The sequence below is a fragment of the Chiloscyllium plagiosum genome, unplaced genomic scaffold (assembly GCF_037043375.1).
Source record: "Chiloscyllium plagiosum isolate Xiang-an unplaced genomic scaffold, Cpla_swu_hap1 HiC_scaffold_36, whole genome shotgun sequence".
Lineage (NCBI taxonomy): Eukaryota > Metazoa > Chordata > Chondrichthyes > Orectolobiformes > Hemiscylliidae > Chiloscyllium > Chiloscyllium plagiosum.
The window spans coordinates 31,188,520-31,208,675 of NW_028270174.1; the positions used below are offsets into that span (position 1 = coordinate 31,188,520).

At 40.9% G+C, this 20,156-nt stretch overlaps 1 protein-coding gene across 2 annotated transcripts in view; it reads right to left on the reverse strand.

Annotated features, from left to right (window-relative positions):
• The window catches only part of rnf150a (ring finger protein 150a), a 137,718-nt gene that overhangs the window by 66,964 nt on the left and 50,598 nt on the right, over positions 1-20,156 (reverse strand). For both annotated transcript variants that reach the window (XM_043674141.2, XM_043674140.2), the window contains exon 2: positions 16,114-16,364. In XM_043674141.2, the coding sequence (XP_043530076.2) occupies positions 16,114-16,364 (251 nt within the window). The remainder of the gene's footprint in view (positions 1-16,113; positions 16,365-20,156) is intronic.

Below are 20,156 nucleotides of genomic sequence, written 5' to 3' on the forward strand. Positions count from 1 at the left end.
AATGGTGTGCCACAAAGCTTGGTGCTGGGTCCACTGTATTTTGTCATTTATATAAATGATTTGGATGTAAATATAGGAGGAATGATTAGGAAGTTTGCAGATGACACCAAAATTGGTGGCATAGTGGACAGTGAAAAAGGTTATTTCAGAGTATAACAGGATCCTGATCAGATGGGCCAATGAGCCGAGAAGTGGCAGATGTATTTTAATTTCGATAAATGCGAGGTATTGCATTTTGGCGAGGCAAACCAGGTCAGGACTTATACACTTAATGATAGGGCCTTGGGGTCTGTTGCCCAACAGAGGCCGAGTGAGGCAGGTTCATAGTTCTTTGAAGGTTGAGTCACAAGTAGACAGGATAGTGGAGAAGGCATTTGGTATGCTTGTCTTTATTGGTCAGTGCATTGAGTATAGGAATTGGGGCATCGTGTTGTGGCTGTGTAGGCTATTTGTGAGGCCACTTTTGGAATACTGCATGCAATTCTAGTCTCCTTACTATAGGAAGGACATTGTGAAACTTGAAAGGGTTGAGAAAAGATTTACAAGAACGTTGCTGGGATTGGAAGGTTTAAGCTATAGGGAGAGGCTGAATAGGTTGGGGTTACTTTCCCTGGAACATCGGAGGCTGAATGGTGACCTCATAGATGTTTATAAAATCATGAGGGGCGTGGATTGGATGAATACACAAAGTCTTTTTCCCACCATAGGAGAGCCCAAAACCAGAGGGCGTTAGGGTTTAAGATGAGAAGGGAAAGATTTAAAAGGTACCTAAGGGACAACATTTTCATGCAGAAGGTGGTATGTTTATTCAATGTGCTGCCAGAAGCGGTGGAGGAGGTTGGTACAATTACAACATTTAAAAGGCATCTGGATACAATATGACTAGGAAGGCTTTTAGAGGGATATGGGCCAAATGTTGGCCAACTGGACTCGATCAGTTTAGGATATCTTGTCAGCACTGACAAATTGGACTGAAGGGTCTATTTCCATACTGCACGACTCTAAGACTCTAACCAGCAAAGGAAGCTGTTTGTCAGAGTGAAAATCCTTTCTCGAAATATCCAACATTAATCTCCAAAGTCTACCAGCTTTAAATGGTTATCCATTTTCTATTAAAAGATTGAAAAACTTTTCTGCTCAAACAGTTCGTACTGCAAAGCAATGCATGAATTACTGATCATGTGTATAAAAGCATTACTGCTAACCTTTCTCGCCAGTTTCGGTGAGAATTTTAAATTAGACCCTCATTACTGACTCCCCTGACTCAATATCAAATATCTAACTATAGAGCAAACCATCATTTTAAATTAATTTGGCTCAACCTTCGGTGGTTTATTGATGGTGGCCCCATTGCCTCAACACTTCCTTAAACTTGATCATTTATGCCATTTGATGGAAAGCATTTTATTTAATGTACACTTATAGCATCTGTGCCTTTATTAACCTCTCAAGTGGCACAACTACTAACAGAGTCATAGAGATGTATAGCATGGAAACAGATCCTTTGGTCCAACCTGTCCACGTCGACCAGATATACCAACCCAATCTAGTCCCACCTGCCAGCACTCAGCCCATATCCCTCCAAACCCTTCCTATTCATATACCCATCCAAATGCCTTTTAAATGTTGCAATTGTACCAGCCTCCACCACATCCTCTGGAAGCTCATTCCATACACGTACCACCCTCTGAGTAAAAAAAAGTTGCCACTGAGGTCTCTTTTATATCTTCCCCCTCTCACCCTAAACCTATGCCCTCTAGTTCTGGTCTCCCTGGCACCAGGGAAAAGACTTTGCCTATTTATCCTATCCATGCCCCTCATAATTTTGTAAACGTCTATAAGGTCACCCCTCAGCCTCCGACGCTCCAGGGAAAACAGCCCCAGCCTGTTCAGTTTCTCCCTATAGCTCAAATCCTCCAACCCTGGCAACATACTTGTAAATCTTTTCTGAACCCTTTCAGTTTCACAACATCCTTCCGATAGGAAGAAGACCAGAACTGCATGCAATATTCCAACAGTGGCCTAACCAATGTCCAGTACTGCCGCAACATGACCTCCCAACTCCCGTACTCAATACTCTGACCAATAAAGGAAAGCATACCAAACGCCTTCTTCACTATCCTATCTACCTGCGACTCCACTTTCAAGGAGCTATGAACCTGCACTCCAAGGTCTCTGTTCAGCAACACTCCCGAGGACCTTATCATTAAGTGTATAAGTCCTGCTAAGATTTGCTTTCTCAAAATGGAGCACCTTGCATTTATCTGAATTAAACTCTATCTGCCACTTCTCCGCCCATTGGCCCATCTGGTCCAGATCCTGTTGTAATCTGAGGTAACCCACTTTGCTGTCAACTACACCTCCAATTTTGGTGTCATCTGCAAACTTACTAACTGTACCTCTTATGCTCACATCCAAATCATTTATTTAAATGACAAAAAGTAGAGGACCCAGCACCAGTTCTTGTGGCACTCCACTGGTCACAGGCCTCCACTCTGAAAAACAACCCTCCACCACCACCCTCTGTCTTCTACCTTTGAGCCAGTTCTGTATCCAAATGGCTAGTTCTCCCTGTATTCCATTAGATCTAACCTTGCTAATCAGTCTCCCATGGGAAACATTGTCGAACGCCTTACTGAAGTCCATACAGCTCACATCTACCGCTCTGCCCTCAATCTTCTTTGTTACTTCTTCAAAAGACTCAATCAAATTTGTGAGACATGATTTCCCACGCACAAAGCCATGTTGACTAACAGTAATCAGCCCTTGCCTTTCCAAATACATGTACATCCTGTCCCTCAGGATTCCCTCCAACAACTTGCCCACTGACGTCAGGCTCACTGGTCTATAGTTCCCTGGCTTGTCTTTACCGCCCTTCTTAAGCAGTGGCAACCTCCAGTCTTCCGGCACCTCACCTGTGATTAATGATGATACAAACATCTCAGCAAGAGGCCCAGCAATCACTTCTCTAGCTTCCCACAGAGTTCTCGAGTATACCTGATCAGGTCCTGGGGATTTATCCACCTTTAACCGTTTCAAGACATCCAGCACTTCCTCCCCTGTAATCTGGACATTTTGCAGTTGTGAAATTCACTGTTTGTTAATTTTCCCAGATGCACGCCTATGTCCAGTGACACATGAATTCAAAAACAGCAAAGGCAGTAACTGTGCAGGTTTTCTCTCTCTCTCTCCTGCACTGTCCTCATCATGTGCTTCATCTTCTTCTCCCTTTTAAAACTGCTGTTGTTTTGACGTTTTTTTCCAAAGCTACAATAAAATGCAACAGCACATAAAACAGTAATTGCTGCTCCTGGAATTCGGGGAAATCACCTCCAGCACCTAAAATACCTCAAAAAAAAGAGCAGCTCTTACAGCCAGAAATTTTTCCCAAGCTCCATCTTGGATTACCCAGAATCACTTGGTGTTCTAACTCTTTTGAAAAGCTTTATCAATCTTTCTATTATTGTATCTTTTGACCCCATTTCTAAAATTCTAAGTGCTGTGGGCCTTTAAAATATTTTATCTATCTATATGCATACTTTCAGGGAATGAAGTACCTGAATCTCAATCTGTCTTTATTCATCACATCTTTCAAGTGCATACTTGCATCATTTACCTTTGAAAACACACTATATAATTACAGATGTTGAAGTGCATGTGTTAACTACTCTCTTTTGAAGTTGTTCCACTGATTACTTCACAGTTTGTCAAATCTATCTACACATCACCACCAAATTTCAAACTTATATGTTTCCTCTAGCCAAGTACAATTTAAAAAAAGAATCATTCATAGGTGCTATCATTGCTGGCTAGGCCGGCATGTATTATCCATTCCCAAATTACCCTGGAGAAGGTGGCAAGCTGTCAACTCTATACACTGAACAGAACACCTACCTAGCACTGACAAACAGAACATACTTCCAAGCTTTCACCATACTGAACCCCTTTCCTTCCAGTATTTTGTCCGTATAACTGTTAGAGACCATTTTTAACACTGATGATACATTCAAAGTTTGTGTGAAGATTTGTAGCTCGGGTGCTCGTTGTTGTGGTTCTGTTCGCCGAGCTGGAAGTTTTTGTTGCAAACGTTTCGTCCCCTGGCTCGGCGACATCATCAGTGCTTGGGAGCCTCCTGCGAAGCGCTTCTTTGATGTTTCCTCCGGTGTTTATACTGATGATACATTTGACCCCAAGATGATTATCCAACCATTATGTGCTTCAGGACCACAACCACAAAACTCTACCTTTGTAACATCACCCTGCTTCATTCCTCCCTCAGCTTATCTTCTGCATATTTACTAATGATCATGTTACCTCTGAACAACAATTTAGCACATCTAGCTGTCTTCTCACTGTAAACTGGAGGTCATTCCAGGCTCTATAGCCCATGCTCTTATTTGCGCAAGATGGCTTCTGATCAAGCAATGCCTTAAATTTCAAAATTCTCATTCTAGTGTTGATATCTCTAATGACTCGGAGCCCTCCAAGACATCTGCACTAATATAGTTTTGGCATTTCAAATTTAAGTTTTGTCACCATTAACATCTATTTTTAGCTGGCGAGGGCCAATACTCCAAAATCTGCTTCACATACTTCACAGCCTCTCCACATCTCTCTCTTTTCAAGATGATCCTTAAAACCTACCTTTTGACAATGCTTTTTGACCACTTGTGTTAATATTGCTTTATGTAGATCAGTGTCCAATTTTGCTAAATTAGACTCCAATTACTTGACTTGGGGCATTTTATTTCATAAAATGTACAAGAACAAATTGTTATTGACTTCAGTATATAGACTTTCTATCCAGACTGCTGCATTTCCTCATACTTTACACCTAAATTTTACTAGCAAGATTCTTGAGATAGTGCTATCAAAAGCCATCATTTACTGTATTTACCTGTTCAATTAATCGTTTTTACAAAAGCATATTGGGGGGTTTGAGATAGTGACCTTGCTGTCAGTTTTCACAAATTGATTTTTTTTTAAAAAGAAGTACTACCCCATCTTATGGTTTGTGGTCTTTTGTATGCTGGTTATAATATTCAGCAGACTTGTCATGGGCAGCAAAAACTACTAACGCATGGAAACAGCCCCTTCAGATCAACTTGTCCACACTGATCAGACATCCCAATCTGACCTAGTCCCTTCTAAACCCTTTCTATCCACGCAGACGCAATTTAAATGCTCCAATTGTACCCGCAGTCCCACCCCTAGTTCCCACAACAAGTCTCCAATTTCTGGCTATCCAGGTGAGATACTTGCTAGGCTGCTGTGGGTTGGCTATAGAAGAGGATTCTTGCTTATTAGTGTGTTTATTAACTGCACTTCTTACCTCATTACTATTCAGCTTCCCACTTCGACACCTGCTGCGAGTAGCTCCATGCACAGAATTCTCAAGTTGGAAGTTAGAACGGGGTACCTGGTGACTTCAGCTTGCCACTTACTCCAAAGAACTTTCTGGTTGGATACCCAGCACAAGCCTTTCAGGGCAACTCCACCGTCACCGGTCACACACAGCCCACATCCACTGACATTGCCATCTAACAGGTACCACAGATACCAGGTACAACAGATGGGTTAACTCCAAGAAAGGCGAGAGGGGGAGGTAATGCAGGAATCTTCTGTGGCTATCCCAATTTCAAACAAATGTGCTGTTCTGGAAAATGTAAGGGGTGATGCAATCTCAGGGGAATGTAGCAAGTTTCTGGTATCGACTGGCTCTAATGCAATGACGGGTACGTTGGGTTCCAAGAGATCAGTTGTGTTAGGGGACTCTCTAGTCCGAGGTACAGGCAGACATTTCTGTACCAGCAGCGAAGAATCAGAATGGTGTGTTGCCTCCCTGGTGCCAGGATCAAAGATGTCTCAGAATAGGTGCAGAATGTTCTCTAGGGGGAAGAGGGACCAGCAGGAGGTCATTCTACACATTGGAAACAAAGACACAGGAAGGGATAAGGCTGAGATTCTGAAGGGAGAATATAAAGAGTTAGGCAGGAATTTAAAAAGGAGATCCTAGAGAATAGTAATATCTGGATTACTCCCGGAGTTGTGAGCTAGTCAGGGTAGGAATAGGAGGATAGAGCAGATGAATGCATGGCTGAGGATTCACATTTTTGGATCACTGGAATCTATTCTGGGGTAGAAGTCACCTGTACAAGAATGACGGATTGCACCTATATTGGAAGGGGACTAATATACTGGCAGGGAGATTTGCTTGAGCTGCTCAAGTAGGGAGGTGGGACCCAGGGAGATAGTGAGGAAAGAGATCAATCTGAGACTGGTACAGTTGAGAAAAGAGGCAACTCAAACATTCAGGGCAGGTAGGGACAAAGCAGAGAACAAGGTAGGATTGATAAACTAAACTGCATTTATTTCAATACAAGAGGCCTAACAGGGAAGACAGATGAACTCAGGGTATGGTTAGGAACGTGGGACTGGGATATCATAGCAATTACAGAAACATGGCTCAGGGATGGTCAGGACTAGCAGCTTAATGTTTCATGATAATGCTACAGGAAGAACAGAAAGGGAGGCGAGAGAGCAGGGGGAGTGGCATTTTTGATAAGGCATAGCATTACAGCTGCACTGAAGGAGGATATTCCTGGAAATATATCCAGAGAAGTTTTTTGGGTTAAATTAACAAATAACAAAGGGATGATCATCTTATTGGAATTGTACTATGGGCCTCCTAATGGTCAGAGGGAAATTGAGAAACAAATTTGTAAGGTGATCTCAGTTATCTGTAAGAATAATAGGGTGGTTATGGTCGGGGATTTTAAGTTTCCAAACATAGATGGGGAATGCCACAGTGTTAAGGGTTTAGATGGAGATGAATTTGTTAAGTGTGTACAAGAAAATTTTCTGATTCAATATGTGGATGCACCTGCAAGAGAAGGTGCAAAACTTGACCTACTCTTGAGAAAGGCAGGGCAGGTGACTGAGATGTCAGTAGGAGAGCACTTTGGGGCCAGCGACCATAATTATATTAGTTTTAAAGTAGTGATGGAAAAGGATAGACGAGATCTAAAAGTTAAGTTCTAAATTGGAGGAAGGCTAATTTTGATGGTATTAGGCAAGAATTTTCAAAAGATGATTAAGGGTAGATGTTCGCATGTAAAGGCATGGCTGGAAAATGGGAAAACCTTCAGAAATGAGATCATGAGAGTCCAGAGACAGTATATTCCTGTTAGAGTGACAGGAAAGGCTGGTAGGGATAGAGAATGCTGGATGACTACAGAAATTGAGAGTTTGGTTAAGAGAAAGAAGGAAGCATGAGTCAGGTATAGACAAGATAGATCAAATGAATTCTTAGAAGAGTATAAAGGCAGTCGGAGTATACTTAACAGCAAAATCAGGAGGGCAAAAAAGGAGACATGTGATAGCTTTGGCAAATAGAGTTAAGGAGAATCCAAAGGGTTTTTACAAATACATTAAGGACAAAAGGGTAACTAGGGAGAGAATAGGGCCCCTCAAAGATCAGCAAGGTGACCTTTATGTAGAACCACAGCTAATGGGAGAGATACTAAAATGAGTATTTTGCATTAGTGTTTACTGTGGTGAAGGACATGGAAGATATCGAATGTAGGAAAATAGATAGTGACATCTTGAAAAATGTCCATTAAACAGAAGAGGAAGTGCTGGAAGTCTTGAAATGCATAGAAGTGGATAAGTCCCTAGGACCTGATCAGGTGTACCCTAGAACTCTGTGGGAAGCTAGGGATGTGATTGCTGGGCCTCTTACTACTGAGATATTTGTATCATCGATTGTCACAGGTAAGGTGCCAGAAGACTGGAGGTTGGCGAACGTGGTGCCACTGTTTGAGAAAGATGGTAAGGACAAGTAAGGGAACGAAAGACAAGTGAGCCTGATGTTGGTGGTGGGCAAGTTGTTGGAGGAAATTCGGAGGGTCAGGATGTACATGTATTTGGAAAGGCAAGGACTGAATAGGGATAGTCAGCATGGCTTTGTGCATGGGAAATCATGTCTCAGAAACTTGATGGTGTTTTTTGAAGAAGTAACAAAGAGGACTGATGAAGGCAGAGCGGTGGACATGATCTATACAGACTTCAGTAAGGTATTTGGTGCTGAGTCCACTACTTTTTGTCATTTATTTAAATGATTTGGATGTGAGGTCCTGGGAGTGTTGCTGAACAAACAGACCTTGGAGTGCAGGTTCATGGCTCCTTGAAAGTGGAGTCGCAGGTAGATAGGATAGTGAAGGTGACGTTTGGCATGCTTTCCTTTATCGCGTGCAAGTCTGGTCTTCTTCCCATTGGAGGGGTGTTGTGAAACTTGAAAGGGTTCAGAAAAGATTGACAAGAATGTTGCCAGGGTTGGAGAATTTGAACTATAGGGAAATGTTGAATAGGATGGGGCTGTTTTCCCTGGAGCATTGGAGGCTGAAGGGTGCAGTTTATAAAATTATGAGGGGCATGAATAGGATAAATGGACAAAGTCTCTTCCCTGGGGTGGGGGGAGTTCAGAACTAGAGGGCATAGGTTTAGGGCGAGAGGGAAAAGATATAAAAGAGACCAAAGTGGCAACCTTTTCATGCAGCAGGTGGTACGTGTGTAGAATGAGCTGCCAGAGGAAGTGGTGGAGGCTAGTACGATTGCAACATTTAAAAGGCATCTGGATGGGTAGATGAATAAGGAGGGTTTGACGGGATATGGGCCAGGTGCTGGCAAGTGGAACTACATTGGGTTGGGATATCTGGTCGGCATGGACAAGTTGGACCGAAGGGTCTGTGGCCGTGTTGTACATCTCTGTGACTCTAAGCAAAAAGATGATATTCACAGTGTTACATAGTATAGTGTGCCATTTTATCAATACTGCTAGCAGAATATATTATAGTATGGTGAAGTGTCCTATTCTTACCTCTTACTCCCTAAACTGAAACAGTCAATTCAAATCTACCTCAAAGGCACAGCACAAGGTGCCTGGAAAGCAAAGGCATAATAGGTTGCAAATACTCTGACATTTAAAGATAATGAACAGATTTCTGGAAATATGCCCAAAATTGGTACTCTTATTGATCATTTCATTGATGGCTCACTTGTGCTCATGAGACAAACACTTAGCACCAAATGTCTGACAGTGTCCAATAACAAACTGTTCAGTTTGCCAGCTAATCAGCCCAGTTGATTCGCAAACTGTCAGAGTATGGGTTTTAAATATAGTGAAACAAGAAAAATCACTGCATGTCTCTTTCAAATTTTGCAATGCAAAGCAAGAGTCCATTGGCCAGTCAGTTTGACAGTGGCCCCTAATACCAACAGATTGACTTCAGTGGGTCAGATTGATGGGGCACAAAGAGATTGAGATTGAGATTTGGGTGGCATGGTGGGGCAGTGGCTAGCACTGCTGACTCAGTGTCACGGATTCAGGTTCAATTCCAGCCTCAGGTGACTGCCTATGTAGAGTTCACAATCTCCCGTAAAACCAGTATCTTGTTTTGGGCGGCACAGTGGCTTGTACTGGGTTCAATTCCAGCCTCAGGCAACTATCTGTGTGGAGTTTGCACATTCGCCCAGTGTCTGCATGGGTTTCCTTCAGGTGCTCCGGCTTCCTCCCACAATCCAAAGATTGTGGGTTAGGTGAATTGTTCATGCTAAATTACCCATTGTGTTCAGGGATGCTAGGTTAGTTACATTATTCGGGGGTAAATATAGGATAATAGGGTAGTGGAATTGGGTCTGGGTGGGTTACTATTTGGAGGGTCGGTGTTGACTTGTTGGGCCGAAGGGCCTGTTTCCACATTGGAGGGATTTTATTCTATTCTATGTACTGACTGCTCTTTAAAAACAGTATTCTGCAACGCAACAAAGGATTACTACTGCATAAATCTTGGTTGCGGGCATCTACATGTTGTAAACTACCAAAGTACCAACCATATTCAGATTTTGGTTGGAATACCACACAATGTTCAGAGATTTATTTATTTAGTGAGTGCAAATCTGTGAAGCCAAGCAACAGCTGCTTCGTTAACTGAGTTTAACATGTGTTATGAAGTTGAAGACATGTACTGGCCCTTTAAGAGAGAGAGAATGCTGTTCTGAACAGAGAGATTACCAGAGTGTACTGAGAAACTGAAAATATGTAACATTTGGCTATGAAATGGATACCTGAGTTTTGGTTGCTACTTTGACAACAATTCAAATTTAACTAGTTTAAATTATACCCAGGATACTAAAACCCAATCAAGTTTGAATTTATTGTTTTGCCAACATCAAACCAATGAGACGACCTGATGTTGGAGGGGTATAAGAATGCAGACAGTTTGAAAATTGGTCAGAAAGCAACTGCCGGAGAGCTATCTGCCAACCTAACCTCTTGCTCTCAAAGAAATCAGAAAACACTATCAAATGTACCTTTTCATGTGAACCATACCCATAGTAAAAAGAAAGATGACCCAGAGAGGACAGTAGCTGGAAGACTGAAGACACAGACAATGATGGCGACTGTATGGTTTTGAGATTAGAGTCATAGAGTCTGTTTCCGTGCTGTACATCTCTTCGGTCAAACTAGACCATGCAGACCAGATATCCCAACCCAATCTAGTTCCACCTGCCAGTACCTTGCCCATATCCCTCCAAACCCTTCTTATTCGTAAACCCATCCAGATACTTTTTAAATGTTGCAATCGTACTAGCCTCCATCACTTCCTCTGGCAGCTCATTCCATACACATACCACCCCTTAAGGTCTCTTTTATATCTTTCCCCTCTCACCCTAAACCTATGCCCTCTAGTTCTGGACTCCCCGATCCCAGGGAAATGACTTTGTCTATTTATACTATCCATGCCCCTCATGTTGTTGTGGTTCTGTTTGCCGAGCTGGGAATTTGTGTTGCAGACGTTTCGTCCCCTGTCTAGGTAACATCCTCCATGCTTGGGAGCTTCCTGTGAAGCACTTCTGTGATGTTTCCTTCGGCATTTATAGTGATTTGTATCTGCCGCTTCAGGTTGTCAGTTCCAGCTCATGATTTTACCAACCTCTATAAGGTCACCCCTCAGCCTCCGATGCTCCTAGAAAACAGCCCAGCCTATTCAACCTCTCCCTATAGCTCAAATCCTCCAACACTGGCAACATACTTGTAAATCTTTTCTGAACACTTTCAAGTTTCACAACATCTTTCCGATAGGAAGGAGACCAGATTTGCACGCAATATTCCAAAAGTAGCCTAACCAATGTCCTGTACAGCCGCAACATGACCTCCCAACTCCTGTACTCAATACTCTGAGCAATAAAGGACAACATACCAAACGCCTTCTTCACTATCCTATCCACCTGCAGCTCCATTTTCAAGGAGCTATGAACCTGCACTCCAAGGTCTCTTTGTTCAGCAACACTCCCTAGGACCTTATCATTAAGTGTATAAGTCCTGCTACGATTTGCTTTCCCAAAATGTAGCACTTCACATTTATCTAAATTAAACTCCATCTGCCACTTCTCAGCGCATTGGCCCATCTGATCAAGATCTCATTGTAATCCAAGGTAACCTTCTTCGCTGTCCACTACACCTCCAATTTTGGTGTCATCTGCAAACTTACTAACTATACGTCTTATGCTCACATCCAAATCATTTATTTAAATGACAAAAAGTAGTGGACCCAGCACCGATCCTTGTGGCACTCCACTGATCACAGGCCTCCAGTCGGAAAACAACCCTCCTCCACCTCGCTCTGTCTTCTAACTTTGAGCCAGTTCTGTATCCAAACGGATAGTTCTCCCTGTATTCCAAGAGATCTAACCTTTGTTAACCAGTTTCCCAGGGGGAACACCTTACTAGAAATTACTAAAGTCCGTGTGGATCACACCCACCGCTCTGCCCTCATCATTCCTCTTTGTTACTTCTTCAAAGAAAATGCAATCAAGTTTGTGAGACATGATTTCCCACTCACTAAGCCACGCTGACTATCCTTAATCAGTCCTTGCCTTTCAAAATACATGTATATCCTGTCCCTGAAGTTTCCCTCTAACAACTTGCCCACTACTGACGTCAGGCTCACTGGTCTATCGTTCCCTGGTCTGTCCTTACCACCTTTCTTAAACAGTGGCACCATGTTAGCCAACCTTCAGTCTTCCGGCACCACACCTGTGAATATCGATGGTACAAATATCTCAGTCGGAGGCCCAGCAATCACTTCCCTAGCTTCCCACAGAGTTCTAGGGTACACCTGATCAGGTCCTGGGGATTTATCCACTTTTATGCATTTCAAGACATCCAGCACTTCCTCCTCTGTAATACAGACATTTTTCAATATACCACCATCTATTTTCCTACATTCTACACCTTTCATGTCCTTTTCAACAGTAAGCACTGATGCAAATACTCATTTAGTATCTACCCCACAAACGCCGCCTTGCTGATCTTTGAGGGGCCCTACTGTCTCCCTAGTTACCCTTTTGTCCTTAATATATTTGTAAAAACCCTTTAGATTCTCTTCAACTATTTACCAAAGCTATTTCATGTCCCCTTTTTGCACTCCTGATTTCCCTATTAAATATACTTCTACTGTTTTTATACTCTAAGGATTCATTCGATCTACTGCCCATACCTGACATATGCTTCCCTCTTTTTCTTAACCAAACCCTCAATTTCTTTAGTCATCCAGCATTCCCTACACCTAACGGCCTTTCCTTCTCCCCCAAACAGAAGTATACTGCCTCTGGACTCTCGTTATCTCATTTCTGAAGGCTTCCCATTTTCCAGCCGTCCCTTTACCTGCAAACATCTGCCCCTAATCAGCTTTTGAAAGTTTTGCCTAACACTGACAAAATTGGCCTTTCTCCAATTTAAAACCTCAACTTTTAGATCCAGTCTATCCTTTTCCATCACTATTTTAAAACTATTAGAATTATGGTCGCTGACCCCAAAGTGTTAAGTTAATATAATTTTATTAAGTGTCTTATTGGAACAGCATATTTTTATAATGAGTTGGAAACCGATAACAAGCAGTTAAGAGAAAGGAGGGATTAGATTCGAGAATACCTTTTGTTTAAAGTTCACTTTTAGAGTTGGAAAATAAAATGATATTATTTTCTTTAAATAGTGCAATTTAGAGTTCTCTGTCATGCATATTTTAACAGATTACAAAGAGAGGCAAGCTTTTTCTGGGTTTAATTAGTTTAATTTACAGAGGGATTTGCCGCTGTGTCATCACAGGTGATTGGGCTGCACTTATTCTGTACAGTGAACAGACCTCAGTCATGTCCAGCATTGTGTTTCTCTTTAAATGCATGAGGGGTTTATTCTGAGGTACAAGCAGTGAGATTGACAACAAGTGTTCTGGCTTACCCTGAACCTGTTCAGCAAATACCACAAATATGGAGCTAACACGTTCATGTTGTCTGATGCCATAGTACAGAATGGTGTAGATACTAATGTGGCTAGATCAGCAACAAAAACAGAAACTGCAGGAAAAACTCAGTAGGTTCGGGAGCAATTTTGGAGAATAAGCTGAATTAATGCTTCAGGTCAAATGACCCTTCTTCAGGACAGCAAGGGCAACAAGGAGTGATTGGGCAACATCAGATCAACCTACTGGGCTACTTCAAACAACCAAAGCAGTCACGACCAGGCAACACAGATCTAAGATGATCCACATATGAAGAACTCAGGAGTACTGACAACTTAGACAGATCTCGTGCAGGATGAAACAATTACCAAAAGAGTCAGTGGAAGGTATTCAACTGTGAGCAGGGCAAGCTTCCTGGGACCTAGCAGGATCACCAACTAACTTGACGAACCAAGTGAGATGGGAAAGATTTTTTTGTTAAACAAGTGAGCCACACAGCTCATAAAAGACAGACAGACAGATGGAGGGATGATGTGTCACATTTGGATTTTTTGACCATTCTATTTGATTATTCCACATATCATTATCAATACCCCCAAATTTAAGTTATCATTGTTATGGACCAGATAACACGCTCCACGCTTCCCCACCCCCACCTCTGCACCCCCTCTCCAACACAGAGGCACAAAGTAATGTATGGAGATAGCCTAGACTCAAATTTTTATATTTATTTAAAGGCTAGAGGAAGATTCAGTGTTCCAGATGTGATTCGATTGATCCACCACTAAGCTTTAATCAAAACACAATTTAATCTTACATCAGTTAAATATTAAGACAATAATTGTCATAACTTTTGAAATAACTCTACTGAAATGGTAATGTATTATTTAACAAGGAGCACCAACTGTTCCAATATAGGCAGCACCCCACAAATACCCCTTTTGACAAAAATACAACTCAGGAAAACAGGTATGGTTCTCATGTGCTGTCTCTCTCCAATCCAGAAACAAACAATTGATCCCTTTTGATGTTTAAGAAGAGGCCTCGCTATCTAAGACTTCATTCCAGCAGCCAGGAACTCAAACTTTAGCTCAGCAGCCAACAGAAACCTTCTCACTAATTGAAAGCAAAATTAAAAGCATAACTAAAAGCCTTCTTGGGTGTGCATAAGCCCTAATTCTGTCCACTAATATTTTGTCTGCCTCATTTAAAAACAAGGTCAAGAAGAACTCAAAAGCTGTTTACCAATGCCTGTCTGATGGAGACATTCTTGCACCACTGTGACAATACCCCTCTGCAAGAGAAATAGCACAGAACACATATCTTAAAAAGGTACAGTCACATCCATGAAGTGATAATAAAATGTTGCATAGTCCTATGGCTATGGTGTGATAACGCAAGCCATCATTGCCAGTCACAAAATATTCTGTAATGTAACACTACACAACATTGAGCATTGTAGCAACATAATCACTTAATTTGCAAGCATAATAGGTAATGCAGAAAACCATGACCCCTCTTACAATAGGTGTTCTTAATGCATTTTGAATTCGTTTACAGCAAAGAAGCTAACAAAATTTAGAAAAAAAGCAAGAAACTTATTATCATTTAACCAAAGTATGAGATCATGAGCAAAGTTTACTGATTTTAATTTCTGGAGTGATCTACACATCTATTTATATAATACACAAGATGTCTGTTTATAACCAACATTCCCCATGGTGATTTGAAAAACAAGTTCCCCAGTAACGTGCACAAATAATCATCTTAAATATGTATATATCTGGTTATAGCTGAAAATGTGTTGCTGGAAAAGCGCAGCAGGTCAGGCAGCATCCAGAGAACAGGAGAATCGACGTTTCGGGCATAAGCCCTTCTTCAGGAATGAGGAAAGTTTGTCCAGCAGGCTAAGATAAAAGGTAGGGAGGAGGGACTTGGGGGAGGGGCGTCGGAAATGTGATAGGTGGAAAGAGGTCAAGGTGAGGGTGATAGGTCAGACTGGGGTGGGGGCGGAGAGGTCAGAAAGAAGATTGAAATCTTTGTAGAGGGAGGAAGAGAGCTTCTTCAAGGAAGGCAGTTTATAGTTAAACATGAAAGCCTGTATTGTAGGAAACTTAACCTGTTAAAGAGGGAGCTTTGGTATTGTATCAAAGAAAAAGATTTAATTCTTTGAAATTTTAATCTGTAGGATTTTTCAGGGGATTTTCCGGAACAAATTTTATATTTTAAAAATCCATAGTCTATTTCTACAAGCTTCTACAATATTTCTTTGTTGAAAAGAAGTCTATTTGTCAATTGTATCTATCGCTTCTTTCACCTCAATAATGACAATAATAGCTTCAACCTCCCAGACCCTATGCATGGTCTGTAACGTTTTCCCTAAATGTCAAATTACCTAACTCCCCTCTTAAAATCCACCTCTTCAACCAAACTTTTGACTCATCTCACAGAAAACCTCATCTGGTTTACAAAATCATACAGAAGGCAACGTGCTGGATCTTTTGAACTGCTATCTAATTTGACCTATTCCTGTGCTCTTTTCCCTGCACAGCATTTTTATTCTTCATGAATGCTTATCAATATCTTTCAATATCAATTGAATTCAATATCAATATCACGACCCTTTCAGGAAATGCATTCCTGATAACATCTCTGATAAAGGCACTATACAAACACAAGTTGTTTCTACTATTGTCACCAAAGGACAAATGACAGCAAATGCTAATGTCAGTGTTTTTTTAAAAATATGTAAATTTGTAAAAATGAGAGAATCAGCAAACTGTAGGCAAAAATCTTATTAAAATGGTCTTACCTGGTTCCGGTCACGAGCATTTGCATATCTGAACCTCTGGATATAGTAGAAAACTAACCAGGCCAGCGAAATGATCATTAACACAATGAACGAGATTGAGACAAATACAACTGAGGTACGGCTGACATATTTTTGTAAATTACGTGTTCCAATTGTTATGTACATCATTATGGTGATGTTTCTTTCAATTAGGCTCATTATCTCACGACCTTTCAGCTCAGGAATCATTATGGCTACAATGTCTCCTGCACCTGAAAAACAGAAAATGAGAATGAATGACTATAACTGAACTGTGAAAGCAGCTTACAGAATTGCTTTTCTTCTTTATAGGTCACATAATGAGTAGTCATTTCAGTCTGGATGACAACCTATTATCATTTTAATTTTCAAAATTACTACAATGCCTGTATAATACTAGCAAGTGAGAACATCCACCAATTCACTTGTTAAATTGGTCAGTATATTACACTCCATCATTTGTTGGGGGGAGATTCCTTGGGGACATCGAGCGATTACGGGAGGTCTGGGAGAGACTGTCAGGGTAGAGACCACTCCAGAAACCTGGGAGGACATTTGGTGAGAATATGAGGAAGATTTCAATATGTAATAGGACCCATGCGATGCAGTTAAAGATTTATCATAGGGCTCATCTGGCCCCAGATTGTCTTGCAAAATTTAAGCAGGGTGCGTCTTCAATGTGCCTCAAATGCAAAATAAATACGGGTACCCTCACTCATTGTTTGTGGTCCTGCCACAGGCTCCGTATGTAGTGGAGCGCTGCGCCAGGAGTAATACAGGGGGTCTTAGTGACCGAAGTCAAGGTGGACCCAGTTTCTTTTCTCCTGTGTTTGCCGAATTTATCTCCTTTAGATAAAAATGGGAAAAAGCTTTTTAGCATCCATACTTTTTGTGCGAGGAAGAACATTCTGATGTGCTGGGTGTCTGAGGACTCCCAGGGTCTGTCGGGATGGCATAAGTTAATTATAGAACACATTCCTTTGGACTTTCTTACAAATATGGTGCAGCAGAAAATGGACAATTTTTATAAGACATGGCAGCCCTTTTTGAATTATTTGGAAGCAGATCTATCCGCCATTTTAATTAGGGTTTTGTCTAGCCATAGTGGTTTGGTTTAATAAGCCTAAATGTCCTAAGAATAAAAATTGAGCAAATGTGAGTTTAATAATTGATGGTCTCAAAGGTTGAGTGCTGAGGTCTTGTTATGCCGAGTGGTGTTATTTATTTACTTATTTATTTATTTATTGGTGTAATAAGTGTAGTTCTGAGTTTTTTGTAGAATAGTATAGTAGTTGGTTTATTGTTTATTATTGTTCTTGTTTTTGTTGTATGTTATATTTTCATATTTTTGTAATTTTATAATATTGTAAAGAAAAATTTTTTCAATAAAAGTATTTTTTAAAAATTGGTCAGTATCCTCATGTGTTGAAGAAGGCTCAATTGTGGTTCTAAAAGTGATAATCATGGTCATAAAGTTATCAATAAGGTATCCTCAATTTCCAGTTTTAAAGTGAAGTTTTTAAAAGAGGTTTTTAAATCAGCTGAGGATCTGGTATGCTTGGAAACATGCTAAATAATCACAAAAGCAAATTGCTGAGAAGTCACATTGTGTATGCCAGAGTTAGAATGAATACCCTTTCTGCAATGTCATGTACTATTTACCTTTCAGGCTTTCTATCCAGTCATGGATAGGGGCATTGGTGAAGCTTGTACAATTGGTGAAAATTGTACAATCAACATATGGCATGGCAAACTACATGATTTTGTTTTTCCTGTTTCTTCTCCCATACTGATATCTCTGGGATCACAAAGATTATAACTTAATCCCTTGCCCTTTCAATTCTGTATCTAGCCCTTTAGCAACATCATCCATATACATGGAGCCAGGTGCAACTTGTAGCTACAACTTGTCGCTCAACCCTAATACAGGTAGCTCTCCTCCAATGCTATTGCTGCATTCCAGCAAAACCTCCTTTAATAGAAAAATGCTTAATAGAAATAATGGGGAAAAATAAAGTTAGGAGGCAGACCAGCAAAAGATATAATTCATTATCACTCAAAACTCTAAAGCAAAGTATAGCACAGCCTGATTGAAATAATATTTATTAATGAAACAAAAGTAAATTTAACACAGTACATTTAAAAAAAACAAAGCCACTCTCTATACAGTACAGTACCTTTCACAGAAAGCTGCTCTGTTGGCAGCTGACATTGTACATGTGCAGAACGGCATGGACACCGGCGCGCGCACAGAGCATCACACCAACTGATCCCCACTGGAATTACATTATTGTCAACAGAGGTAAGCATTCTTGAAAATACCATTTCTTAAGTCTTCAGTGGCATTATAGCCAAATTGCACCACCAAAACTCGCATTATCCCAGAACTACCTCTGTCATATTTTTGAAAAAAGCATTTCATACAAATGAGTCTTTATTTAAGATTTTAAGATTGTTGACAATCTTTGCAGATTCAAACTGCAGTCACCCCAACAGACTACAGTACTTAGATCAGAGAGAATTTAATCAGAGATCCTAGTAACAGGACTGCACCTCCAGATCTCAACAATCTGCCAAAAATGTTCTCCAGAACTGAAGATCTCAGATGTAGACACCGAATACTGAGTATATCAGGGACGTCTGATGTTTTGATCAAGTGTCCCATGCATGTTAACTTGGAGCCAGATCAGTTTCATTCACCTCACTTCCAAGGAAGTTTTTATGTGGCCATTAGTCAGAATACTCAAATAAGCATGGCTCAATGGAAGATAGATGGCCAAAGAGCCTGAGGATAAACATTGTCCAAATCATTAGAATTCCCTTCTGCTCTTCGATTAGCTCCAGTGGATTCAAGAGGGGAGAAGTGATCTCACCCCAAAATCAGGACTGCAGACAATGCTGTGCTCGCTGTCAGTACAATAATGAAATTTGAGCCTAGATTATATACGCTGAAAATGTGTTGCTGGAAAACGCAGCAGGTCCCGAATGTCGATTCTCCTGTTCCTTGGATGCTGCCTGACCTGCTGCGCTTTTCCAGCAACACATTTTCAGCTCTGATCTCCAGCATCTGCAGTCCTCACTTTCTCCTCCTAGATTATATATACAAGGCATGGATGCTGGCCATGACCTAAAACCACTGACTGGTTGTTAACATCCTTTGAGTCAAAGACGGTACTAAGAAAGAACGTATTCCCAAACGTTACCCAAGACTTGTCTGACATCCAAGCTCCTTTAAGGGTATTCTCTAAACTCTACACTTCTTTATGGATTCAATCTAAGCATTCAGCTGTTATACGAACTCTTTTGTCAAAGATGAGGCTGACCAAAGTCACTACCTTCAGCCCACATAATCAACTTTATTACCAAGCAACCTACTCAAAATGTATGCAGTGAACCAAACTGTTGCCAACCTTAGCATCTTCAACAGTAAGTTGTATCCTAAATGGCTTCTACCTCCATAAACATTTCTCTCCTCTCTTGTCTCAGCTCTAACTATTAAAACCCTTATACATACATGTGTAACCTCTAGACAATTCAATTTCTCTCCAGGCCTATCTACCACTATCTGAGCTCATTCAAAAAACCTTCACTGCTAGTATCCTAATACCGACCGAGTTCCAAAAGCCATTACACATGGTCACTGATCTAGAGTGATTGATAACCTATTTTAAAATTCTTATCCAGCTTTTCAAATCCTTTCATGGCTTCATTTCTCCTTTTCTGCATGACAGCTTTGAGAAGCCTGTGTGCTCCTCCAATTCTGTCTTCTTAAAATGTTTTCAATTTTCCTTGCTCTATTAGAGGCAGCCATTTCTTTAACGGCACAGGGCACAATTCTCTTCTTCTCTACAACTTTATGATACTTGTTAAAGTCTCTCTCCTTTAGCAAGATTTGAGACAACTGTGTGGCTCAGGGTCAAATTTTTGTTCAATAACAACTTCAAACTGCCTTAATAAAACATCCAATGTGAAGTAACTATATGAATGCAAGTTAGTGCTAATGTTTCTAAATTGATTTTGAACAA